This window comes from Chelonia mydas, chromosome 28 (assembly GCF_015237465.2).
Source record: "Chelonia mydas isolate rCheMyd1 chromosome 28, rCheMyd1.pri.v2, whole genome shotgun sequence".
Lineage (NCBI taxonomy): Eukaryota > Metazoa > Chordata > Testudines > Cheloniidae > Chelonia > Chelonia mydas.
The window spans coordinates 4,661,274-4,689,070 of record NC_051268.2 but is presented as its reverse complement, the minus strand read 5'-3'; the positions used below and the strand labels follow the sequence as shown (position 1 = coordinate 4,689,070).

At 47.4% G+C, this 27,797-nt stretch overlaps 3 protein-coding genes across 17 annotated transcripts in view; 2 read left to right on the top strand and 1 right to left on the bottom strand.

The window, feature by feature from the left end:
- LOC102943236 (zinc finger protein 883) overlaps positions 1–27,797 on the bottom strand; it is a 2,438,435-nt gene that overhangs the window by 1,178,816 nt on the left and 1,231,822 nt on the right. The window contains exons 4-6 of one of the 2 annotated variants that reach the window (XM_037887462.2): positions 20,704–20,820; positions 14,387–20,297; positions 13,526–13,683 (exon numbers count right to left, since the gene is read on the bottom strand). In XM_037887462.2, the coding sequence (XP_037743390.1) occupies positions 18,964–20,297; positions 20,704–20,820 (1,451 nt within the window). In that variant the 3' untranslated portion in view covers positions 13,526–13,683; positions 14,387–18,963. Of the gene's footprint in view, positions 13,684–14,386; positions 20,343–20,703; positions 20,821–27,797 lie in introns of those variants that run through there. The other variant, XM_037887464.2, reaches the window with a different exon arrangement.
- LOC114020163 (zinc finger protein 501) overlaps positions 1–27,797 on the top strand; it is a 1,907,800-nt gene that overhangs the window by 682,180 nt on the left and 1,197,823 nt on the right. The gene's annotated exons all lie outside the window — the stretch shown is intronic.
- LOC119564595 (zinc finger protein 883) overlaps positions 1–27,797 on the top strand; it is a 1,467,279-nt gene that overhangs the window by 1,089,860 nt on the left and 349,622 nt on the right. The window lies entirely within an intron of this gene.

Sequence of the window (27,797 nt, the reverse complement as noted above, 5' to 3'; positions counted from 1 at the left end):
AGTTGACAAACCTTATTAGTAATAAACAGCTAATTGGGATTCCCCTTAGAGTATAACCAAACAGTAGTGAATCGGCAATGTGCCAAATTTGTAAAACAAATTCCCCATTAGGACCAGTCACAATCTGGGGTCAGTGACACTGCATCCTAACTGAGGTACATCTTATTCAAAACAGTCTTGTTCACTGCCCACTTACCCATATTGAATGCAGACACAGCAATAGTTGATAAATTGGTGGCTGTCCATTCAGTAGGTGATTTCCTACTTATTCATAAATAATGAAGATGCTCTAAGGGGATGGGAGAGAGCTGTCCTATCCATGTAGTTAATCCACCTCCCCGAGAGGCGGTAGCTATGTCAGTGGGAGAAGCTCTGTTGGTGGGTGGGCAAGCTGTGGTGTTTACCTGCATAGATAAAGTTTAATCGAACCCCATTTTTAAAACCACTGTGGTCTGGGAATGGAAAAGGAGCTCGCTGAGGTAGGGCCTGTCCTTCAAGATCCTTAAGACCACTGACTCCCCTATGCAAATGGTATGGGGGTGTAGCTCAGTGGTAGAGTGTTAGATTGGCGATCAAATAGTCCTTGGTTCAAATCCAAGTGACCCTTTAAAACCTTCTTCCTTTAACAAAAATATTTGAATATCCATTGCCATTTTGTTCAGGATTTTCACCTAATGGGGATGCTTGAAATGAATGGAAACACTCAATGTTTTCCTGTGCAAACGCATAAAAACCTAGCAAACAGGTTCCTCAGCTGAAATCAGTTCCAATCCTCTAAGTGTCTAGTTCATGTTTTCATCCATTAAACAAAGGTATAATATGAAGGCACATTTGCAGGTCCTTGGTCTCCGCGGGCTACAATGTGCAGAAGAACGAGAACCCCATCCCCTTGGGAGGAATGGACTAGTTTGTGTTACATTTGCTAAGTAAGTTGCCATTGGGACTGAAAACTCTACTGGAGGTGGACAGGAACCTCTTACAAAAATAAAATAACCAAGATTTACCTAACTACCTGTTACACATTCAAACCTCTCTTTGTGCGCACAATATCAATTGGGGCTCTAATAAATGGCAACCTTCCTTTAACACAGATCGCTGTTCCTTGTGACTTTCAGATGCATTCAAATACCAGGTGTTTAAAGGGAATGTGCTTCTCGTTCATGATCAGCAGCAGGGACTCTGGTTTCAGAGGGGCAGCCGAGTTCGTCTGTATCAGCAAAGATAATGTTGGGGACACTGGGGCATGGCCACTAGGTAACTCGAGGGGATGGAAGACCACGAGTGTCGATGAAGCCCCCTCGCACTAGGCCCAAGTGTCCTTGGCCCCCGAGCCTGGAGGCACTCGCAGCAGTTATGCTGAGGATCTGCAACAATATGTTGCAGAGTCAGACTGCCTGAAACTAAACAAGGCCAAACAGGGCAGATATGGAAGAACAATGCTGAATAAAGCAGCTTTATGTATAGGTTAACAAATGATAACAAAAAACAAGAGAACTAGCTGGTAACTGGATTGGCTGGCTATATGGATACTTAGGGCAGCTTGCTATTGGATAAGTATGCTGAAGAAAGGATGTATAAAAGCCTGTGTAACTTCCTGCTCCGTATGCAGGATTGGAGATTCTATTCTCCCTGTACCTTTTTGAAGCTTCAAATAAACTTTTCTGCTTCTCCACCCCGTTGTGATTATTGGGTGAAGCACACCGGGTAGCGAACCAAACCCTGCTGTTGTTTTGCCTCTCGGCACTGGGTGCCGGCAACAGCAACAAGGAGTCCTTGTGGCACCGTAGAGAGTAACACATTTGTTTTGGGCATAAGCTTTTGTGGGCTAAAACCCACTTCATCAGATGCATGGAGCGGAAAACACAGAAAGCAGTATAAATATTACACCACATGAAAATATGGGAGTTGCCTTGCCAAGTGTGGGGTGAATCAGTGCTAATGAGACTAATTCAATTAAGGTGGAAGTGGCCTATTCTCAACAGTTAAGCCCAGGGGGAAAGCGCTGCCAGATGGTGACGGGGCAAAACCCTTGCACAGGCAAGGACAGAGGAGTAACAGTTACCTCAGTGGACTGAGACACCAGTGTTCCCAAAAATAGGGTGGGGGGGGCAGAAGGGCTTTTTTATTTCCCCTCCCACAGACAGCACCTCTCAGCATGAGCTTCCCAGGGCTGGGTTCTTAAAGGCAGAGGCATCCCAATGCCTAGTCACTGCAGCTCCTCTCTGTCTGATGTAACCTACTGAGGTGCTCTGGAGATTTAATTCAGTGAAATACTTTACAGAAACAAAAAGAATCCCTTATCAGTGAATCCGGCTGCATAAAGTCTCATAGCAGTTCACAGATTTGTCTTATCTGCTGCTGGGATTCCCTGAATTACTCTTAACACGTCATCATTTCGCTTTGTTATTCTGCAGATGCATGTCATTGCGCTATTTAATTTATATTTTACCAACAAGTACTCATTGAAAATCTGCAGCAGTCTAGTTTTAGCAATGACAGCTGTTTCTAGTAGTGCTCTGGCTATGTTTTTTAATGAGATTTCTCATTTGGAATTTTTAATTCTAAATTTTTCTTCTTATTTTCAGAGCAGAAGTTTATTCTGCTGGATCATCCGACTTCCAGCCTGACTGAATTTCTGGCCTGGCCTCCGAACTTTGTTTTCATTCAATCCACCAGTGGCGATTGCCTTTTGCAACTGCTATTTTGCCTCTCAATCCACCCTTAGTGCTTTTCCATGTGCCATTGCTTGGGTGTAGAACGCCGGCTCCTTTCCCCCCATCCCCGATTTTGCTCCTCAGCCCCTCTCCTAACCCTGCCTCCAGCTGCTTAACCCCCCTGACTAGTCAATTTCTGCCTCCTCCTCAGGCCACCCCCTCCTCCGATTTGTCCCCTTTGAACGCCTGTAAATAGCAGTCTGCAGAATCCGATTCCAAGTAAGGGCAGGGTGAAGGGAAGTGGCTTCAGCAGATGTTACTGAGCATGCTCAGTGCGCCCTAAGTAGCAAAGTCCTACAGATAGCCGTTTCTCACACCACACCTGGGGCAGCGTGAGGGCAGCGGCTCCATCACTGTCCCGGCCCCACCCAGGAGCAGATCCCCAGGGGCTGCGAGACCCTCGGCTTCTGGGGCCGCTGTGTGGAGTCTCTCTCCTGCCCACCCAACGCTGCCCCTGGGGTCTCTCTGGCCCCTGGTGCCTGCAGCTCCTGGCAGGGGCAGCAGAGCCTGGGACTGGCCCAGCTGGGGAAAGTCCCCACCTCGGATGGGCACAGAAAGTGCTTCAGTGAAAGTCTGTCCCTGGGCCAGCCCCTCTGGGGCCGCAGCAGCAGCCCGGAGCTCAGCCCGGCCTCCCAGCTCACACTGGAGGCAGCAGCCCCGGTACCTTATGATACTTCCTTCCTTCCTACTAGCTCCCTGCTGCTCTGGCCCCTTCTTGGTTCCTTCATAGAATCATAGACTTTAAGGGCAGAAGGGACCATTATGATCATCTAGTCTGACCTCCGGCACAACTCAGGCCACAGAATCTCACCCACCCACTCCTGGAACAAACCCCTAACTTATGTCTGAGCTATTGAAGTCCTCAAATCATGGTTTAAAGACTTCAAGGTGCAGAGAATCCTCCAGCAAGTGACCCGTGCCCCACGCTGCAGAAGGCGGCGAAAACCCCCCAGGGCCTCTGCCAATCTGCCCTGGAGGAAAATTCCTTCCCGACCCCAAATATGGTGATCAGCTAAACCCTGAGCATGTGGGCAAGATTCACCAGCCAGACACCCAGGAAAGAATTCTCTGTAGTAACTCAGATCCCACCCCATCTAACATCCCATCACAGGCCATTGGGCATATCTACCGCTAATAGTCGAAGATCAATTAATTGCCAAAATGAGGCTATCCCATCATATCATCTCCTCCATAAACTTATCAAGCTTAGTCTTGAAGCCAGATATGTCTTTTGCCCCCCCTGCTCCCCTTGGAAGGCTGTTCCAGAACTTCACTCCTCTGATGGTTAGAAACCTCTGCCTAATTTCAAGTCTAAACTTCCTGATGGCCAGTTTATATCCATTTGTTCTTGTGTCCACATTGGTACTGAGCTTAAATAATTCTTCTCCCTCCATGGTATTTATCCCTCTAATATATTTATAGATAGCAATCATATCTCCCCTCAGCCTTCTTTCGGCTAGGCTAAACAAGCCAAGCTCTTTGAGTCTCCTTTCATAAGACAGGTTTTCCATTCCTCAGATCATCCTAGGAGCCCTTCTCTGTACCTGTTCCAGTTTGAATTCATCCTTCTTAAACATGGGAGCCCAGAACTGCACACAGTATTCCAGGTGAGGTCTCACCAGTGCCTTGTATAACGGTACTAAAACCTCCTTATCCCTACTGGAAATACCTCTCCTGATGCATCCCAAGACCGCATTAGCTTTTTTCACGGCCATATCACATTGACGGCTCATAGTCATCCTATGATCAACCAATACTCCAAGGTCCTTCTCCTCCTCCGTTACTTCCAAGTGATGCATCCCCAGTTTATAACAGAAATTCTAGTTATTAATCCCTAAATGCATGACCTTGCACTTTTCACTATTAAATTTCATCCTAATACTATTACTCCAGTTTACAAGGTCATCCAGATCTTCCTGTACGATATCCCAGTCCCTCTCTGTATTGGTAATACCTCCCAGCTTTGTATCATCCGCAAACTTTATTAGCACATTACCCCTTTTTGTGCCAAAGTCAGTAATAAAAAGATTAAATAAGTTTGGTCCCAAAACCGATCCTTGAGGAACTCCACTAGTAACCTCTCTCCAGCCTGACAGTTCACCTTTCAGTGTGCCCCGCTGTAGTCTCCCCTTTAACCAGTTCCTTATCCACCCTTCAATTTTCATATTGATCCCCATCTTTTCCAATTTAATAATTCTCCATGTGGAACTGTATCAAACGCCTTACTGAAATCGAGGTAAATTATATCCACAGCGTTCCCTTTGTCTAAAAAATCTGTTACCTTCTCAAAGGAGATCAGGTTGGTTTGGCACGATCTACCTTTTGTTAAACCATGTTGTATTTTGTCCCAATTACCATTGACCTCAATGTCCTTAACTACTTTCTCCTTCAAATTTTTTTCCAAGACCTTGCATACTACAGATGTCAAACTAACAGGCCTATAGTTACCCGGATCACTTTTTTTACCTTTCTTAAAGATAGGAACTATGTTAGCAATTCTCCAGTCATACGGTACAACCCCTGAGTTTACAGATTCATTCATTAAAAATTCTTGCTAATGGGCTTGCAATTTCATGTGCCAATTCCTTTAATATTCTTGGATGAAGAATATCTGGGCCCCCTGATTTAGTCCAATTAAGCTGTTTGAGTTTGGCTTTTATCTCAGATGTGGTAATATCTACCCCCATATCCTCATTCCCATTTGTCATCCTACCATTATCCCTAAGCTCTTCATTAACCTCATTAAAGAGTGAGGCAAAGTATTTGTTTAGATATTGGGCCATGCCTAGATTATCCTTAACTTCCACTCCATCCTCAGTGTTTGGCAGTCCCGCTTCTTCTTTCTTTGTTTTCTTCTTATTTATATGGCTATAGAATCTTTTACTATTGGTTTTAATTCCCTTTGCAAGGTCCAATTCTACTTGACTTTCAGCCTCTCTCACTTTATCCCTACATGTTCTGACCTCAATAAGGTAGCTTTCCTTGCTGATCCCTCTCATCTTCCACTCCCTGTATGCTTTCTGCTTTTTCTTAATCACCTCTGAGATGCTTGCTCATCCAGCTTGGTCTACAACTCCTGCCTATGAATTTTTTCCCCTTTCTTGGGATCAGGCTTCCGATAGCTTCTGAAGCTTTGACTTGAAGTAATCCCAGGCCTCCTCTGCCTTTAGATCCACAAGTTTTTCAGTCCAACCCACTTCAAGCCCAACCCGGGCTGCAGCTGCCACACTCACCGGGCCAGGGACTTTCTTAGGTGGGAACTGGCCCCATCTCTGCTCCTCCTCCTGCCTCTGTGTGTCCCAGAGCCGCTGCAGGGAGTGACCTGCACCCAGGCTCTCACTCCTACTAGCACTCGCAGGGGCCAACCCAGCTATGGGAGAGTGAGCGCCCCTGGGAGCAGGGAAGTGACCAAGTCTCCCTGCCAGAGGGTGGGGGGAGGGGGAAGAAAGGGAAAGCGGAGAGACTGAAAGGCGATATGGAGAAATAAGAGGGGAAAGCAGCACCCAGCTCTTTTCTACTGCATCACCCCTGAGTAGACTGCTCCTGAGCTCTGGGTAAATATCCCCCATCTCCAGGGTCTCTCAGATCCCCCTGCCTCCCAAGGGAATGCACATAGGGGTCTCCTTCCTGCCAGGCGTGATTACAAGCAGCTGTAGGTGTCACCCTCATGCCATGATTGGAGAAAGACAGCAAACCTTGGGAACAGGCGTCTGTATTTACAGTCCAGTGTTACAATCCCTGCTCCAGGAGGTGTTTGCTCTTTACTCCTGCTGGATGGGCACAGAATGGGGCAGCAACAGGTTTGTGTCCGTTTCTGTTGCTGCACGTTCCTTAACTTAGAACAGTAACGAAATGCAGAAAATGGAGATCGAATTAAAGGGAAATATCCAAATAAAAGTTCCGGCCCCTGTTGCTTATTGAAAGAAACGACTCAAGATCCCAGATACATGTTTTATTAACATGAACAAATAAATCCAAGGGCACACATCGCTAAGGCTAAATGACTATAAACACCACTCAGCTATAAAGTTCAGGTCAAATCAGTAAATCAATGAGTTAACAAGGATATTGCACTGGAATCAAGTCATCAATGTAGCCAAACCATCAGATTAATACAGCAGAAAATCAACCCTTACAAATCCTAAAAGAGCAACCCAAGGAGGCAGGTGCATATTTAGTGATGTCAAAACCCCAACGAGAGACTTCTACCCAGGCAGTGCAACCCAGATCTAGCCAGCTGAATATTTCAACACCGAAACCAAATTATTGCTTACATTTAGCCTACAACCTCAAAGCTAATTACAGTTTTCTTCTTAGATTTCACTCTTGTGCAGCTAACACTTCTCATCGCCCTCTCACCCCAAAACACAGACAGACCTTCTAGAGACATTAGTAAAAGAAGTTCATTCAAACAATTCTCACTGAACAACATATATCTGACAGCTCAACTCCTTGCAATGCTTCCATAGGTGAGGAGCACGCATTCAGTCATTTCATAGGGCAGAATTTTACGGTTATTAAGATTTGCGGAACTATTCTTCCTAACATCTTCCCTGTGTAGATTTCAGAGGTGTTCACACGCTCACCCCCACTGAGCTGCACGGTTACACCCCAATCTAACAGAAAGGCTGAGAAGTCTCCAACTTCATAAAAAGAAAGAAAAAAAAATAGAAAAAGGAACAAAACGTTTCTAAGGTTATAAGGGGTTGGATCTCTGCACCTCTCGGCCTTTGGATTCCCCTGGAGCAGGAACTGTAGCTGCAGTTGAGGAACCAGGTACTGGCGTAGATGGTCCAGCCCGTTGGGCTAGCAGGGTTTACAGGTACAGGAGACGGGTGAAGGCTGCATAGCCTGTCGACGTTGTGCTTCATTCGGAGGGGATCAGTCCTGGGATCCTGGCAGTCAGTCTCTCTGAGGCTGTCTACACTGGCAGAGTTACAGCACCAGGAGTTACAGTGCCGCTCAGAGAGCGCTGAAGGGAAACCGCTGTTGTGTGTTCACACTGTCAGCTGCCTGCACAATAGTGTGTTCACACTTGCGGGACTTGCAGCGGTATTCGGAGCGGTGCACTCTAGGCAGCTATCCCACTGAGCATCTCTTCCTCTTCTGCCACTAAGAGTTGTGGGAAGGTGGAGGGGGTCGCGGGGCAGCCAAGATCCTGTCCCAATGCCCCGTGATGCCTTGCTTCGCATCCCACCAATCCCTGTGCTTCCATTCACATTTGGCGCCATCTTTCAATGGTTGGTGTACTGCGCGCTCTGCCTCTTCGGGCTGCAGGAATGGATCCCGCGCCGTTGACCAATATGCTCCTTTTTCTTACTAATACGTTGTAACGATGCTGTCTTTGGTGGGACACTTCTGAGAGTATCAACTCAGGACAGATTGCTCAAAGCAGGGCAGTTACAGCCCCAGGCTGGGGTTTCTCCACTTCGAAGGCACACCAAACCAGGCAGACAGAGAGGACTTTGGTCTCACCCCACGGGCTAACCACAAGTCACACAAGCAATTCCCTTAGACACTCCAGTTTCCCAGTATCTCCACCAATGCCACTCGTTATGGGGATGAATGGTTATGAAAACCAATACCCCAGTAAAAGAAAAAAGGTCCTCTCGATCCCAAAGGACCAAGCCACAGACCCAGGTCAATATACAAATCAGATCTTACCCACAAATCACGCTGTTGCCAATCCTTTAAAATCTAAAATCTAAAGGTTTATTCATAAAAGGAAAAAGATACAGATGAGAGCTAGAATTGGTTAAATGGAATCAATTCCATACAGTAACGGCAAAGTTCTTTGTTCAGGCTTGTAGCTGTGATGGAATAAATGGCAGGTTCAAATCAAGTCTCTGGAGAACATCCCCAGCTGGGATGGGTCTTTCAGTCCTTGGTTCAAAGCTTCAGTTTGCAGCAAGGTTCCTCCAGAAGTAAGAAGCAGGATTGAAGACAAAATGGAGGGGTTTTCAGGGCCTTTTATATCCCCTGCCATGTGGAAGGACACCCCTTTGTTCTTCCTGGGTAAATTACAGTAGCAAGATGGAGTTTGGAGTCACATGGGCAAGTCACATATCCTTGCATGACTCAGTTCTTTAGAGGCCGACGCCATTGTTTACATGTTAGGTTGAACGTTCCCTGGAAAGCTCAGATGTGGATGGGCATCTCCCAAATTTCATTGTCAGTTAAATATTTCTTGATTGGACACTTACTGAGAATAGTCCTTTCTCAAGAAGCTGACCAAATGCTTCACTGAGGCTACTTAGAATTAAACCACATTGAGATACAAGTGCATAGCCAATATTCATACCTTCAACTACAAAAATGATACAGATATACAGATAGCATAATCATAATCATAACTTTTCCATAGACACCTTACTGGACCTCCTTTGTACAAGATTTGGTGGAAACATATAATGGTTGCAATGATCTATACGGTCACAGTTTATGTCAGTAACGTCAGGAGTGGCAGTGGAGTTATTCCTTAAACTACAAAAGCAAGAGGAGTTCGACATTGATCTCACCATGCATAGTAGCTGTTAGGATATAGATATTCAGGCCTGTCTGCAAAGGCCTAGACTCTAAGAATTTAGGTGTTTTCTTATCACTTGGCTAGTTATAGAGGTATAAAAGAAAGAATCAAAATCACGGTCTGCCGATGTAAGGTCCTTCTCTTACTGTGACAGTCTGAGGCCCTGTTCTTAGGGCTAAGCAACAGAGGCAGCCATAAGCTGGGAAGCGACCGGTCACCTCCTCACATTCCAAACTAGTCACATTGAAAGAAGGTGCTATTGGGCTGTTAGGAATACAATCCTGTTCTGATAATGCCTATCGCCTCCAGAGAAAGGGAAGTGCCTAGAAGATGTAAAAGGAAACTTGATTTGATAGCATCCTGTCTGGCAAGAACTCACTTATCATAGAATCATAGAATATCAGGGTTGGAAGGAACCTCAGGAGGTCATCTAGTCCAACCCCCTGCTCAAAGCAGGACTGATCCCTAATTAAATCATCCCAGCCAGGGCTTTGTCAAGCCTGACCTTAAAAACTTCTAAGGAAGGAGATTCCACCACCTCCCTAGGTAACGCATTCCAGTGTTTCACCACCCTCCGAGTGAAAAAGTTTTTCCTAATATCCAACCTAAATCTCCCCCACTGCAACTTGAGACCATTACTCCTTGTTCTGTCATCTGCTACCACTGAGAACAGTCTAGATCCATCCTCTTTGGATCCACCTTCCAGGTAGTTAAAAGCAGCTATCAAATCCCCCCTCATTCTTCTCTTCCGCAGACTAAACATCCCCAGTTCCCTCAGCCTCTCCTCATAAGTCATGTGTTCCAGTCCCCTAATCATTTTTGTTGCCCTCCACTGGACTCTTTCCAATTTTTCCACATCCTTCTTGTAGTGTGGGACCCAAAATAGCTGGGATGGGAAATCCTCATTTCTGTGTTGTTCTATCATTGTAGTCCCCCATTTCCCTATTGTTTGTCTGTATAATCTCTGTCTGGTTCTGTGATTGTTTCTGTCGGCTGTATAATTAATTTTGCTGGGTGTAAACTAATTAAGGTGGTGGGATATAATTGGTTACATAATCATGTTACAATATGTTAGGATTGGTTAGTTAAATTTCAGGAAAATGATTGGTTAAGGTATAGCTAAGCAGAACTCAAGTTTTACTATATAGTCTGCAGTCAATCAGGAAGTAAGTGGGTAGGTAGGTGGGTGGGTGGGGGAACAGGGCATGGGGGTGGGGAAATTGGAATCATGTTTGGCTAAGGGCAGGAATGGGAACAGGGACACAGGTGTAAGGCTCTGTGGTGTCAGAGCTGGGAAGGGGGACACTAAGGAAGGAAACTGGAATCATGCTTGCTGGAAGTTCACCCCAATAAACATCGAATTGTTTGCACCTTTGGACTTCGGGTATTGTTGCTCTCTGTTCATGCGAGAAGGACCAGGGAAGTAAGCGGGTGAAGGAATAAGCCCCCTAACAGTAGCTACAACACGAGATTGCTTGTGGCATTCTCGGAAGTGCTGACCACAGTGGAAGGCCACTTTTGGGCTTGGGAAACAAGCACTGAGTGGTGGGATCACATCGTCATGTATATCTGGGACGAGGAGCAATAGCTGCAGAGCTTTAGGAGGAGGAAAGCCACATTCCTGGGACTGTGCGATAAGCTCGCCCCAGCCCTGCAGCACAAGGACACGAGAATGAGAGCTGCCGTAGTTGGAGAAGCGCTTGGCAATTGCACTGTAGAAGCTGGCTACTCCAGACTGCTACCAATCGGTCACCAACCAGTTCAGAGTGGGAAAGTCGACCATTGGACACGTGTTGACAAAAGTGTGCAGGGCCTTTAATTGCATCTTGCTCCGAAAGACTGTGACTCTGGACAACATGAGTGACATTGTGGATGGCTTTGTACAAATGGGCTTCCCTAACGTGAAGGGGCGATAGATGGCACACATATTTCAATTCTGGGACCAGACAACCTAGCCACCAAATACATTAATCACAATGGGTATTTCTCTGGTTCTCCAGGCACTTGTGGATCACCGTGGGCATTTCACGGACATTAACACAGGCTGACCCGCTAAGGGGCATGACGCATGCATCTTTTGGAACACTGGCCTGTTCAGGAAGCTGCAAGCAGGGACTTTCTTCCCGGACCAAAAGATCACCGTAGGGGAAGTTAAACTGCCCATTTTGATCCTGGGAGACCCTGCCTACCCCTTAATGCCGTGGCTCATGAAGCCATACACGGGGCACCTTGACAGCAGCAAGGAACAGTTCAAAAAGAGGCTGAGCAAGTGCAGAATGACTGTTGAGTGTGCTTTTGGCCGTTTAAAGGCCTGCTGGCACTGCCTATAAGGAAGGCTGGACTTGGCCGATGACAATATTCCGATGCTTATAGCCACATCCTGTATGCTCCATAATATTTGTGAAGGGAAGCGTGAAAGCTTCTCTCAGGACTGGAGCACTGAGCTTTAGCGCCTGGAGGCTGAATCTGAACAGCCAGAGACCAGGGCTATTAGAGGGGTGCAGCGCGGGGCCATAAGGATCAACGATGCCTTGAGGCAGCAATTTGAAGCTGAAAGCCATGAATATTTGTTGCTATCCACAGGAATCATAGAATCATAGAATATCAGGGTTGGAAGGGACCTCAGGAGGTCATCTAGTCCAATCCCCTGCTCAAAGCAGGACCAATCCCCAATCAAATCATCCCAGCCAGGGCTTTGTCAAGCCTGACCTTAAAAACTTCCAAGGAAGGAGATTCTACCACCTCCCTAGGTAACGCATTCCAGTGTTTCACCACCCTCTTGGTGAAAAAGTTTTTCCTAATATCCAACCTAAACCTCCCCCACTGCAACTTGAGACCATTACTCCTTGTCCTGTCCTCTTCTACCACTGAGAATAGTCTAGAACCATCCTCTCTGGAACCACCTCTCAGGTAGTTGAAAGCAGCTATCAAATCCCCCCTCATTCTTCTCTTCTGCAGACTAAACAATCCCAGTTCCCTCAGCCTCTCCTCATAAGTCATGTGTTCCAGACCCCTAATCATTTTTGTTGCCCTTCGCTGGACTCTCTCCAATTTATCCACGTCCTTCTTGTAGTGTGGGGCCCAAAACTGGACACAGTACTCCAGATGAGGCCTCACCAGTGTCGAATAGAGGGGAACGATCATATCCCTCGATCTGCTCGCTATGCCCCTACTTATACATCCCAAAATGCCATTGGCCTTCTTGGCAACAAGGGCACACTGCTGACTCATATCCAGCTTCTCGTCCACTGTCACCCCTAAGTCCTTTTCTGCAGAACTGCTGCCTAGCCATTCGGTCCCTAGCCTGTAGCTGTGCATTGGGTTCTTCCGTCCTAAGTGCAGGACCCTGCACTTATCCTTATTGAACCTCATCAGGTTTCTTTTGGCCCAATCCTCTAATTTGTCTTGGTCCCTCTGTATCCTATCCCTGCCCTCCAGCGTATCTACCTCTCCTCCCAGTTTAGTATCATCCGCAAATTTGCCGAGAGTGCAATCCACACCATCCTCCAGATCATTTATGAAGATATTGAACAAAACCGGCCCCAGGACCGACCCCTGGGGCACTCCACTTGATACCGGCTGCCAACTAGACATGGAGCCACTGATCACTACAGTGATCAGTACAGTGCTTCTAATGCTAGGAGGTGATTGTGATTGGTGGAGACAATGCACTATGGAGGTTTAAGAAAGTTGCCCGTCGCTTTGCAGGGCTCTGTTTGCTTTCAGTTAATGGAATGAAGATGGCTTTCAAACCAAAACCATTCTTTTATTTAAAAAGAACCACTGGAGAGACATCAAAAAAAGAAAACAAAACAAAAAAAACCCCACATCAGCACTGTGGGGGATGGGGGAAGGGAGGGTCCCATGAGGAGGTGGGGTCCCAGGACCGTTAAAGATTTGTGTATGTCCATTTATCATATCCAACCTTATCCTCTGGAGTACAGTGCAGCGGGAACCTGTACTTCAGCAGGAATAAACGGCCGAGGGACGGGTGTGGAGTGCAGTGGGTACTGGGAGTCCACAGGGCTGGACTGTGATGGGGCAGGAGTGGAATGCAGCAGGTACCGACTGGAGCCAGGAGGTTGATAAGAGTGTGTTGGCGGTGTCTGGGGGCACATGGGAAGGAGTTTCGTGACAGCAGGTGCAGGGGAGGGCGGGCATGGAGCTGCTTGGTTTGCAGAGCTAACAGTGCCTGGAGCGTGTCTGCTTGGCAGTCCATAACGTTTAAAAGCTGCTCCGTGGCTTTGTTCTGGTGCACCGCGTTCTCCTTTTGGTCCCTCTTCTCGCTGTCCGGCCACTCCTGCAATTCTTGTTTTTCGGCTGCAGAGTGCATCATGACATCATGCAGAAAGTTCTCTTTAGTTCTTCATGGCTGCTTTCAAATTCTGCACAGCCATTCAGCCAGTGATAACAGAGAGGGCAGCTGGGCTCCCAAGGTCATATCTGTGAAGCCAAAATGAAACATTTTACAGAAGCAGTCTTGTCTGCAACACACAGACCACTGATGCAGTGATTTAAAACACAGCCACTATGCACATACCTATCACTAACTGGCTGAGCCCAGGCAATCACATATGAGCCACAAGACCCCCAAAATGGTGAGTAACCACACGGGCAGGGGAAATCACTGTTCCAGGATGGTACAGTACACTGGACACATAGCTCTTGGGGAGAGCCAGCACTATGGGGGGGCCTTATATCATTCCTGTACCCACATTTTCCACAGACTGTGTTCATTATAGAAGATCTCTCGCTGCTGAAGGTGAGCAGGGAATCAAGGGAGGGTCTTCTCCAAGACTGTGGCTTCCACCCTGGCCCTTATGTGGCTCACCTGTGTGCAGGAATGGTCTCCACCACCCACCCTGTGACAGCAGAGTGGCATGGGAAAGTTACCCTTAATGGGGCAAGGAACAAAGGAGCTCTGCCAAAGAACCCACGGCAGTGGATTTCCCAGTATCTCCATGAGAGTTTCATGGAGATCTCTGGGGCAGATTCCCGTGAAGTGAGGGAGTCAATCAACACCCTGTTCCGCCGCTCAGACTAGGCATATGGTGGTACACACATCATACAGACACAAGCCTCCTTTCTGAAACCCCCCTGCCCCCAACAACTCGCTTCAGCGATTCCCAACATCAAAGGCACTTACCAGGGCCCTCCTCTCCTGTTTGCGCTTCACCAACCTCCGACAGCTGTGACTGGCTAGCCTCCTCCGGGAAAGAAAAGAACTCCTGGCTGCATGCATCTCTGACCTCCGAGTCGTCCTCTGCCTCTGGGTTCCTCTCTGCCTCCACATCCTCGTCCAAGATTTCCTCCTCCTGGCTCAGTCCACTCTTGACTGGCACACAAGCCACCGAAGTATCCACAGTGGCCTTTGCAGTGGAGGTGGGGTCACCACCTAGTAATGCGTCCAGCTCCTGGTAGGACCGAGAGCTTATGGGTGCAGTACTGGAGCGGTGGCTTGTCTCCTGTGCTTTGTGGTAGGCGTTCCGTAACTCCTTCACTTAGACCCTGCACTGCAGTGTGTCCCGGTTATGGCCCCTTTCTCTCATGCATCAAGAAATCTGTCCATTGTTATCATAATTCCTATGGCTGGAGCACAGCTGGGACTGGAAAGCCTCCACTCCCCAAATGCTGATGAGGTCCAGCAGCTCGGCATTGCTCCAAGCGGAGGATCGCCTGGTGCACGGAGCGGGCATGGTCACCTGGAAAGATGCGCTGAGACCACTGCATGTGTCACTGAGCAAACAGGAAGGGGACTTTCAAAATTCCCAAGGAATTTAAGGGTGGGGTTCATGGTTGGTCACCTGAGGGCAGGGCAGTAGAGTTCAAACTGATGACCAGAGAGGCGAGAACAAGGATTGTGGGACACCTCCCGGAGGCCAATCACAGCGCTGTCATCGACCAGGGTGTCTACACTGGCCCCGCGGTGCTGTACCCCCGGTGCAGAAAGCTCTACACCGCTCGTCAGGGTGGCTTTTTTTTACAGCGCTGTAACTGCGCACTTTCTGAGCACTAAATGACTTGGCCGTGCGTACACCTCAGACGTTACACTGCAGAAATTAAAAAAGCAAAACAAACCAAAAAAACAACCCAGAAAAGCTGTCATCACACATCCACCACCATTTTATATTTTGACATCTCCTGCCTGACATCTTTGCTTTGCAAACAAGAGACCTGGGGTACTCTGTGGCGGTTCCCGTCTAACTGGGTAAAAGGTTACACATCTTGTCTCAAGTAATTTTCCTCCTAACAGAAGATTTATTTTAAAATTTATCAAAATAAATTCCATTTTAAATAGAAATAATTACAGTCTACACTGGGTCTCTATTCTCATACATGCTTTTTCTCTCACATATTCCCCCACTCTAATTCCTTTGGAGTGAGGTTTTAATTTCAGGATTAGCAACCATTTCCTGTATAGTAGGAGGGGGCAGGGAGAGAACTACAAGAAAAATCTGAATTATACTGTAACACTGAAAGTTATCACAGAATCAGCCTCTTACGTTACACTAATTAACTTCACGTTTAATTTCCATGTCGCTGGTAACAACTTATTCAAAGATTACAAAATATAAACCTATAGGGCAGTTTTCTCTTAATTCCCATTTCCACCCAGTGAGCTTTGTGTGAAGTCACATTCTACAATAACCTAGGAGCCTTCCATTTCTGTGAGTTCATTTCTCCCCGGGTCTTCTCCCGTAAGTGTGGGTGGAAAGGGTCTAAAACTGCATAGGAAGGTTGCAACATGAGAAAAACCACCTGTGTTCTATTTTCACACTTTCTAATCTTTCAAAGTAGCAGGAGGTGGAGAAGTGATACAAATGCATTAGACTCAAGAACAAAACTAAGAGACAAAACCACAGTGTCAGGACTCAGCATTCATGGATCCTGCAGTCTGAACTTGGAATCTGATACACTCCCCCATTGGCTACCATCATTTGCCCAGCATGGAAGTGCTTCTTGTCCAACAAGGCAGCCAGACTGGGACCCATAGGCATAGAATCGTTCTGAAGCAATCAGCTGTTTCTCTCTGTGGTTCATGAAGCTTTGGATCCAAATGGTAAAAGACAGTTGTGCCCAATTTAATCACGGCATCCTTTAGGACCGTGAGCAATGCTGCTTAACTAGGGAGCAGCGTTCTAAAAACAGTTTACCTGGGCCACAGGTCACCATAGCGTCCATCTCTGGGGTGAAAATCAACCACTCGTACCTGCAATTTCTACCTGAGTTCTTGTCAAAACATTGACCTTACTTGGAGTAATTTTACACTTCTCTGGCGTAGAATTCTTCACCAACCGCACAAGATATCAGTAGCAACAGTGAGGTATAACTCCCCCAAACATGCCCTTTTATTTCTTTAATCTGGTGGCACAGATTTAAAATAGGGACTAAATTAAGGTGCAGTTTAGAATCCCTGTAAGACATCAAATGTCAGTTAACTATTAAAAATAGGTATATTTCTGCAGCTCTATCACATTCAACATGGATTTCATTTTCTACACATTTGCAGCATCTCCCAGGGGTGAGAGGAACAGAAACGTCACTTCCATTTTTCCCATCCCCACCTAGCTAGGGATTGTATTTCCCAAATAATAGGCATCATGCATCTGATTTGGAAGGAAATATCTGCAGGAGTCACCTCCTGCAGGGCCTGGGTCACAACTGCTTTGGGAGCCAAATGCATGGGTATTTTGCTTAGTTACAAGTCATTTACTAGGGAATCCTCTTCCCAGCCCTTTTGAAAAAATATTGACCTAACCGATTGAGCAACAGGGGGATTGGGATGGTGATGGGGAATAAGGGAATCCCTCTGACTTACCCTATCTTCTTCTGTTGTTACAGAGGGTGAAATGACATTTTTCCCTATCCCTGACCTGTTCCTGCTCTTTGTTATAGTTCAATATATTTTAAATGAGGAAAATGGTGGTAAAAATATCTGCTCTCCAGCACAACCTGAAGCAACATGAGAGCCACCTGAAATGAAACAGGAACTTGATGACTAACAATTGCTTTGAAATGGGGGAACAGTATAACCGTGATGCTCAGGGTTTGTTTAGACGAGGAAAAGTGATGGAGTTTAGGTCAGGTCAAGGGGAAAGCTAATGCAACCACTGCACCTGGGCTGCATCAGCTCTACAACTGTAATTGTCTTTTTACACCAAGATCACTCACTTGAGCAGCCAACGCCATGTACAGTCCTAGTGGATGTAGGGCACAGGTAGTTTTTGCCTCAGTGTAGCTTGTTGGGAATCAAACCTTTGTCCCCCACCTGGAGCAGCTGAACATTCCGGGCTGGAGGGCCTTCTATGATGAGATAACTGGCTCTGTGGATATGGGGAAAGTGGTGGAGGTGATATATCTTGACTTTAGCAAAGCTTTTGATATGGTCTCCCACACTATTCTTGCCAGCAAGTTAAAAAAGTATGAATTGAATGAATGGACTGTAAGGTGGAGAGAAAGCTGGCTAGACTGTCGGGCTCAACGGGTAGTGATCAACGTCTAGTCTAGTTGGCTCCATGTCTAGTTGGCAGCTGGTATCAAGCGGAGTGCTCCAGGGGTCAGTCCTGGGGCCGGTTTTGTTCAACATCTTTATTAATGATCTGAATGATGGGATGGATTGCATCCTCAGCAAGTTCACAGATGACACTAAGCTGGAGGGAGAGGTAGATACGGTGGAGGGTAGGGATAGGGTCCAGAGTGACCTAGACAAATTGCAGGATTGGGCCAAAAGAAATCTGAGGAGGTTCAATAAGGACAAATACAGAGTCCTGCACTTAGGAAGGAAGAATCCCATGCACCGCTACAGAATAGAGACCGAATGGCTCAGCAGCAGTTCTGCGGAAAAGGACCTAGGGGTGACAGTGGACGAGAAGCTGGATATGAGTCAGCAGTGTGCCCTCATTGCCAAGAAAGGCAACGGCATATTGGGCTGTATTAGTAGGAGCATTGCCAGCAGATCGAGAGAAGTGATTATTCCCCTCTAGTCGCCACTGATGAGGCCAAACTTGGAGTATTGCATCCAGTTTTGGTCCCCCCCACTACAGAAGGGATGTGCACAAATAGGAGAAAGTCCAGCGGAGGGCAACGAAAATGATTAGGGGGCCGGGGCACATGACTTACCAGGAGAGGCTGAGGGAACTGGGGTTATTTAGTCTGCAGAAGAGAAGAGTGAGGGGGGATTTGATAGTAGCCTTCAACTACCTGAAAGGGGGTTCCAAAGAGGATGGAGCTTGGCTGTTCTCAGTGGTGGCAGATGACAGAAGAAGAGGCAATGGTCTCAAGTTGCAGTGGGGGAGGTCTAGGTTGGATATTCGGAAACACTATTTCCCTAGGAGAGTGGTGAAACACTGGAATGCGTTACCTAGGGAGGTGGTGGAATCTCCATCCTTAGAGGTTTTTAAGGTCAGGCTTGACAAAGCCCTGGCTGGGATGATTTAGTTGGGGATTGGTCCTGCTTTGAGCAGGGGGTTGGACTAGATGACCTCCTGAGGTCTCTTCCAACCCTGATATTCTATGATTCTATGACACACACTCATAAGACTCAAAAGGAAAGGAGGTAATAGAAAAGATCAGAGCACTGACCCCAAAGAAGGGTGAGCTGCAAACGGCAGAAGCAGGCAACTCCTCTGGGGGAGCTGAGAGACCATGGTGAAGATGGTTCAAAGATCACTATGTGGGAATTAACAAATGTGATTTAAAAAAAAATTTTTTTTTTGGCCAGCCCTAGTCAAGGCATTTATTACAGTTCCCTCTCATGTGGATTTTCTGGTGTCTAGTAAGGTTTGAGCTCTGATTGAAGCTTTTCCCACACTCGGAGCATGTGTAGGGCCTCTCTTCTGTGTGGATTCTCCGATGTGATATCAGATTTGAGCTCAGATTGAAGCTTTTCCCACATTCAGAGCACGTGTAGGGTTTCTCTCCTGTGTGGATTCGCTGATGTGTGACCAGCTGTGAGCTCCGACTGAAGCATTTCCCGCACTCAGAGCACGTGTAGGGTTTCTCTCCTGTGTGGATTCTACGATGTCTCATAAGGTGTGAGTGTCGACTAAAGCTTTTCCCACACTCAGAGCACATGTAGGGTGTCTCTCCTGTGTGGATTCGCTGATGTGAGATAAGGGTTGAACTATGAGTGAAGTGTTTCCCACACTCAGAGCATCCATAAGGTTTCTCACCTGTGTGGATTCTACGATGTCTGATAAGGTGTGAGTGTCGACTAAAGCTTTTCCCACACTCAGAGCACGTGTAGGGTGTCTCTCCTGTGTGGATTCGCTGATGTGGGATAAGGGTTGAACTATGAGTGAAGTGTTTCCCACACTCAGAGCATCCATAAGGTTTTTCACCTGTGTGGATTCTCCTATGTGTGATAAGGTGTGAGCTCTGACTGAAGCGTTTCCCACACTGAGAGCATCCATAAGGTTTCTCACGTGTGTGGATTCTCCTATGTGTGATCAGGGTATAGCTCTGATTAAAGCTTTTCCCACATTCAGAGCATGTATAGGGCCTCTCTCCTGTGTGGATTCGCTGATGTGAGATGAGGGCTGAACCATCAATGAAGTGTTTCCCACACTCAGAGCATCCATAAGGTTTCTCACCAAAGTGGATTGTCTGATGTGTGGTAAGGTGTGAGTGCCGATTAAAACGCTTCCCACACTCAGAGCATCCATAAGGTTTCTCACCCGTGTGGATTCTCCGATGTGTGATAAGGGTAGAGCTTCTATTGAAGCTTTTCCCGCACTCAGAGCACATGTTATGTCTCTCTCTTCTGTGGATTCTCTGATGTGCGAAAAGGTCTGAGCTCCCATTGAAGCTTTTCCCACACTCATGGCATGTGTAGCGTGTCTCTTCCAAGTTGATTCCCTCGCATGTAATAAGGTCTGAGTGGCTACTGAAGTTTTCCTTTGGCCTCTGCTGACTCTCACAGGCTTTTGCTTTTTCTGCGAGTGCACAACTCCCGGAAATATTCCCTTTGGATCTTCCTGATAACGTCCCATATGGTTCTACTTGCTCAGCATCTTCCTGCTGGGGTTTCTCCTCATTCTCAATCACTATCCCATCACCTAATGGGAGACAGAGAGAATCCAGACATAGGTCACTCCCTGTGCCTGAGAGAAAGAAAATCTCAGAGACAGGAACGGAAAAAGGGATGAACAAACCAAAACGTGTGCAGGAGAGATCAAACCTATCAGGAGCTGATTTTCCCCAAACCTTTCCCCAGAGGAGAGAGGAAGGGATCAGTTTTGGTCCCCATCTCACCAGAACACTCTGGGGAAAGTGAGATCGGGGAGGGACCTGCTGCCAGTTGTCAGTCAGGATAGGTGGGAAGCCATGAGTGACATCTGCCTAATGATTCCACATCTGCAGGGAACAATCCTGAACTTGGAGAGCTCACAAGATCTCTTTAGGGCATCGCAAATGTTTCCTGTATTCACAGACAGTTTTTGAGTTTTTTAACCAATTCCTCACCTGTGCAGGCAGCTCTCGGGAGCACTTCTTTCTCAGAGCCCTGGAGGTCTGGGACCCAAGGCTCTTCCCCTCGTTCCAGCTGCAAGATCACATCAGGTTGGGAAATTGGAAACCCTACTAAAGGCAAAGAAAACAAGGGAGGTCAGTGGAATTCGTGGGATATTTGTCACAAAGTATATTCCATGGTTTTAAGCCCAGCTCATTTTTAAGCAGTAACATCCCAAGGCCATCTTTCTTGGTTCAAAGTATCAAGAGAGTTATTATTATAAATCATTTTCATTACCTTAGTGCCTAAGGACCAACTAACAGTGGGTCCCCATTGTGCTAGGCACAGTACAAACACAGAATAGTAGATGGCCCATGCCCTGAAGAATTTACAATCTAAATAGACAAGACAGACACAGAATGGGGGAAGGGGTAGAACCCACTGTTAGAATGTGGATATATTGAGGCCTGCCTGTAAAGCCTATTCTTTAAGAACTTAGGTGTATTTTTATCACTTAGCTAGTTACAGGGGTATAAAAACAAAGAATCAAAATCACAGTCTGCCTGTGTATGGACCTTCTCTCACTAGGATAGTGTTGGGGACACTGGAGATGGCCACTAGGTAACTCGAGGGAATGGAAGACCACGAGTGTCAATGAAGCCCCCTCGCACTAGACCCAAGTGTCCTTGGCCCCCCCGCCCGGAGGCATTCACAACAGTCATGCTGGGGATTTCATAACAATATGTTGCAAAGTCAGACTGTCTGAAACTAAACAAGGCCAGACAGGGCAGATATGGCAGAACAATGCTGAACAAAGCAGCTTTATATATGGTTTAACAGATGGTACAAAGAAAAAGGGAACTAGCTGGTATCTGGATTGGCTGGCTATATGGATACTTAGGGCAGCTTGCTATTGGATAAGTATGCTGAAGAAAGGATGTATAAAAGTCTGTGTAACTTCCTGCTCTGGGTACAGGATTTGAGGTGAACAGCTCCCTGTACCATATTGAAGCTTCAAATAAACTTTTCTGCTTCTCCACCCCGTTGTGATTATTGGGTGACGCACACCGGGCAACGAACCTTGCTGTTGCTTGCCTCGGGCACTCTGTGCCGGCAACAGCCTTTGGCGTCCCTGGGTGGGCTCGAGGCTGCTATTTAGCCTTGCCTGGACCCCTCCCGGCGGCCGACAGATTGCAGCAAAACCCATGCCAAGTGCGCACCGGTGAGTTCATCGGGGGCCTCGGAGGAGATGTGATTTGATTGACCTCGGAGGGCACAACGGTGCAACGCACTCATATACTGGAAAAGCAGCTGCGGGCGACAGTGGGGAACCGGTCCCTTGGACGTAGGGGAGGAGCAGCTGAGGGCGACGTTGGGGAACCGGTCCCTTGGATAAGGTAGGAACCTTTTGAAATCCGGATTGTATGCTCTGTTAGAACCTGGGGACGCCCAGAGTTACCCTGTAAAGTATGGGACAGGGACAGAGCTCGGGGTTAGGGCACGGTGTACGCCCCTAGAGTGCATTCTAGCAAACTGGAAGGTATTTGGTTCGGATCCGATGACTAAGAGTCAATTAAAACGATTCTGTACAGTTGACTGGTCTCAATATCAACTAGAGGACCAGGAGTGGTGGCCACCAGGAGGGTCAATTAATCATAACACGATCCTCCAGTTACTCCTGTTCTGTCAGCAAACAAGGAAATGGAATGAACATATGTATGCACATTTGTTTCTGGCTTTATGTACTCGACCAGATATTTTACAGCAATGTAATTTGACTCCGACTGGTTCGGTAGCAGCTAATGTTAGTCCCCAGACCCCGACCCCCACTGTAGTGGCAGAGCCGGTGTCCCCTTCGGCCCCTACACCCACACCTTGTAAGTCCCCAACGGTTGGATTATACCCCTTAATCACCGAAACTAAAGTCGCCCAGTCTGAATTGGAAACGCGTCCGGCCACGACTATGCAGGTTTATACTCATGTGCCCTTTAATCCTGTGGATTTGGCTGCTTTCAAAGCACAGGCAGGAGAGTTTTCCACCAACCCAAGCAGGTTTATTTCAGTTTTTGAGGGGTGTCTTAGCAGCCACAAGCCAGACTGGGATAATTGTAACATCCTCCTGCAAACCTTATTGTCTGAGGTTGAAAGACAACAGGTTGTATCCAAGGCAAGGGAGGAGGCACAGAAACGGTACGACCGGGATCGTATTAATGTTCCTGACCCAGATGCACAAGTCCCCCGAGCAGACCCCAGGTGGGATCCAAATGATCCTGGGGATATGACCCGTCTTACCACCTATAAGGAGTTGCTTTTGCATGGACTCCGTCACTCGGCTGTCCGACATAATAATTGGGGAAAACCATATGAAGTAATGCAGGATCTAAAAGAAAGCCCAGGAGCCTTTCTACAGCGTATTCGGAACACGATTCGACAGAACACAAATGCAAATCCCAATGATCAGGCAACTGAGTCAATCATTAAGAGAATTTTTACGAGCAGAGCAGCCCCTGATATTAAGAGAAAGTTACAAAAAAAGGAGAATTTAATGGGCATGACCATGGCGCATATCTTAGAAACTGCAAACCGAGCTTATAGTCTGAAAGAGACAAAGAAGAAGAGAAAGCAAGTGAGAAAGCAAGTGTAACAGTGGTACAGGCTGGCACTAAGGGAAGTAGCCGGGGAGGAAGGGGCCGTGGACGTGGACGTCCAGGCTCGCAGGAGAGACGACTGGGTCGCAACCAGTGTGCCTTGTGTCCACAAGAGGGACACTGGAAAAATGAGTGCCCAGAGTGGAAAGAAAAGGGGGGTGCCTCTATAATGGCGATGGGGAAGCAGGAATAGGGGCGTCAGGGGAGACGGACCACCCTACCCCCGGAACTCCGAGTAAAAATGCGGGTAGGGAGCTTGGAAATAGATTTTTTAGTGGACTCTGGAGCAGCACGAACTGCCGTAAATCGACCCCTGCAGTTGCCAGTAGCAAATTCCCTTACCGTGGTGGAAGCCACAGGCCCAGTGTATGCCCCAGCAGAATGCGCTTTGGGAAACAGGACTATATCCCACAAGCTGGTATACCTCCCTGAGTGTCCAACACCTCTGCTAGGATGGGACCTGCTTTGTCGCCTAGGTGCCACCCTGCATTTTACTGAGGATAAAATAACCCTTACCTTACCCCCTGAGAATGCATGGATTATAACCCTTGCAGTTAAGCCCTCAGCTATGCAAGCCCCAGCATGGAGCCCGTGGGAAGACCAGGTGTACCCCCTCGTGTGGGCATCAGGGATCCCAGGAAAGGCCACCCACCAGACCCCCATTACTATTCAGCTTATACCAGGAAAAGGCCCGGTGCAAGTAAAACAGTATCCAATCAAGAGGGAAGCCAGAGAAGGTTTACAGGAAACTATAGATCGATTCCTAATGTATGGTATTCTCCGGAAATGTCAGTCAGCCTGGAACACTCCCATTCTACCCGTACGGAAGCCTGATGGCACGAATCGGCTGGTACAGGACCTAAGGGCAGTCAATGAACGGGTTAAAACTCTGCACCCTCTTGTCCCTAACCCATATACCTTATTGGCTTCTATAGGGGGACAGTATACCCATTTTTCAATTCTTGATCTGAAAGATGCTTTCTTTACCATCCCAGTTGCCACCCCATCACAGAAAATCTTCTCCTTTTAGTGGGAGGACTGAAACAAAGTTAAAAAGCAACTTCGCTGGACTGTGTTGGCCCAGGAATTTAAAAACTCCCCCACCCTCTTTGGCCAGGCTCTGGCCAGAGACCTAAAGAAGTGGGATAATAAGAAGGCCCTCCTTCTGCAGTATGTAAATAATTTGTTAATTGCCACTGTGGGCCAAACCCCCTGCCTTAAAGCCACCGTAAGCCTCCTAAATTTTATTGGACTCTGGGAATATTGGGTAGCAGGAAGTAAGGCTCAAATCGCCCTCCCAGAGGTACGGTACCTCAGATTCCACATACGGCAAGGGAAGCGCCAGCTTTCAAACAAAAGGAAGGAAGTTATATGCCAAGTTCCTACCCCAAGTAATCATAAATGGCTCAGGGCATTTCTGGGTATGGCAGGCTTTTGCAGGATATGGATCCCAAAGTTTGAACTATGGGCTAAACCCCTGTACGACTGTGTAAAAGGAGCAGATCATGACCCCTTCTATTGGACCCCAGAGGCTGACAGGGCATTTAAAATCTTAAAAAAAAAGTTAATGGAAGCCCCGGCTCTGGGCCTGCCGAATCTCTCTAAGCCGTTCCAGTTGTATGTACATGAACAAAAGGGGGTGGCCCTAGGAGTGCTTACACAGCTGTTAGGAGCATGAAAACGTCCCGTGGCCTATTCCTCTAAGCAGCTGGACCAAGTGGCAAAGGGATGGCCAGCATGCCTACGGGCAGTTGCAGCCACAGCCCTAATGCTGGCAGAAGCTGAAAAATTGACCTTGGAAGGAAAAATACAAATATATACCCCTCATATGGTCCGAGCCTTATTGGATGCAAAGGAAGGCCTGTGGCTCACCCAGGCTCGGATGGCTAGATATCAAGCCAAACTTCTAAAAAACTCTGAAGTGACCTTACAGCCTTTCCCCTCCCTTAACCCAGCCACCCTCTTGCCAGAAACAAAGGAACAGGAACATGACTGTTTAGAAATCATAGATGCCCAGTACTCCAGCCGTCCGAAATTAAAGGATGTACCCCTCCCAAATGCAAATTATAAGTGGTACACTGATGGTAGCAGTACTGTAATAGATGGGCAAAGAAGGGCGGATTATGCTGTTTTGGCCCTCCATGACACTGTGAAAGCCAAAGGTTTGCCCGCGGGGACCTCTGCCCAGCTTGCCGAACTAATAGGCCTGACCCGTGCACTTAAACTGTCAAAAAAAAAAAGCGGGTCAACATTTTTACCCATTCAAAGTATGCTTTTGGGGTTCTGCATGCTCATGCTGGCCTATGGAAGCAAAGGGGAATGCTGACAGCCCAAGGCTCCCCAGTCAAGTACGGGCCCCAAATCCTCCGGCTCCTAGAAGCCGTACAACTTCCCTCGGAAGTGGCGGTGGTACACTGTAAAGCCCATCAAAGGGAAGATCAAAATGTGGCCAGGGGTAACGCCCGGGCAGATAGAGAGGCTAAGCATGCTGCCACCCTGCCATCCCCTCAGACTGAGAACGCCCATATGCATGCCCTTATCCCATCAGTAGAAAAGCTTCCAACCCCTCAGTACTCTGGGAAGGAAAAACAGCTAACTAACAAGCTCAGTCTCCGGAAAAAGGAGGGATGGCTCCATTCCCCGGAAGGGAAGGTCCTCCTACCAAAGGGCATGATCCGGCTGGTGCTGCAGAAACTACATCAAACCACTCATGCTGGCAGGGAAGCACTTATCCAACTAATGGAAAAATACTTTATCACATCCGGACTCCGACCCCTGGCTGCCCAGGTACAAGCGAACTGCTTAGTCTACCAAAAGAATAACCCCCGACCGGGACATCCTGTGCCACCAGCTGCCCTAAAACCCACTCCGGGCCCCGGACGGGTGTGGCAAATAAATTTTACTGAGTTTCCCCGAACCCAAGGGTTCAAATATCTCCTCGTCTTAGTAAATCAGTTCAGCAAATGGCCAGAAGCCTTCCCATGCCATAATTGCACTGCCAGAACCGTGGCCCTCAAGTTTGTTAAGGAGATCATTCCTCGCTTTGAACTCCCCCAGTGGATGGAATCTGACAACGGAACCCACTTCACGTCAAAAATCATCCAAAGCATCTCAAATGCCTTACAAATCCCCTAAAAACGCCATACGCCCTGGAAACCGCAAGCCAGTGGTGTAGTAAAGTGTACCAATCAGACCCTTAAAAAACATCTCTCAAAAGTGTGCCAAGAGGCCTCCCTGCGACGGCCTAATGCTTTGCCCCTCGTCCTACTCCGTATCCGCGTTCTCCCAAAGGGTAAATTAGGGCTTAGTCGCTTTGAAACTATGTTTGGAAGGGCATAGCCTATAAATGGCACCCCAGTTCTGTCAGGGGAATGGAAGTTGGGTAATGTTTTTTTGTCTCAGTATATGTGTTCCCTGTCTGCTGTTCTCTGGTCTCTTCACAGGTATACCAAGGATTCCCAGCCTCTCCCCTTGGACTCTCCTGTCCACTCCTTACAGCCCGGTGACTCCGTGCTGGTTCGTACCTGAAAAAACAAGCCTCTCCAGAAAAAGTAAAAAGGACCCTATACCGTCCTGCTGATCTCCCATACGGCGGCAAAGGTCAAGGAACACAAGAACTGGATCCATCACTCTCGTCTAAAGGCAGTACCCGCCCCCTCGTCAGCAGAACAGTGGACCGTCCAACCTGCTGACCCCTCATCTAGTGACGATCTTGGGCTAACGCTACTGTTTAAAAGACACAAATAGCGGGCACCTTAACGCCAAAATGGGCCCACCCAGGTACTGAAGACCCTGGGTTGGGAAAACTCTGGTAATAATTAATTGGGTAACATTGTTATTCTCTGTATTGTTATTTCCAAACTGCGCATATCGGGAGCATAACTCCTTTGTTTCACTTGCGCACCATGTTGCTACTTTAACAAACCAGACTGATCACTATGGGCGTCCTGTGGGAAAGAGCTCCTGTGTTATTACACAGTGGGCTCATGGGTATTAAATAAAGACCAAAAGGGGAGGTCAGCAGCGTGGGTGTGTGGTTCCTCCCCTTTTGGGAAAACTCTTACGAATAATCTTACTACAAAAGAAGGGTTTGGAAATATAACTTGCCATCCAGTTAATATCTCCAGTGTAGCAGGCCAATGGTGGGTTTGCAGTGGTCCCTATGGCAAGTGTAATTTAAACGGCACAATTAAAAACACCCCCACGTGTACCCAATCAGGAGAATGGGATGCCCCCTTAGGGGCATATGAACTGTTTAAAAAAGCAGCTTAAATATCCCAGGAATCCCCTTAAAAAACAGTCCTTATTGGGCCCTACAGGGTCACTATTTTGTATGTGGCCGAAAGGCTTACAAGGTGCTGCCAGCCAACTGGACAGGTAACTGTTATATAGCTCATGGAGTTCCTCATCTGTCAATAACTGCCACAATGCCCAAAGGAAAAATCAGAAATGCCTGAAAT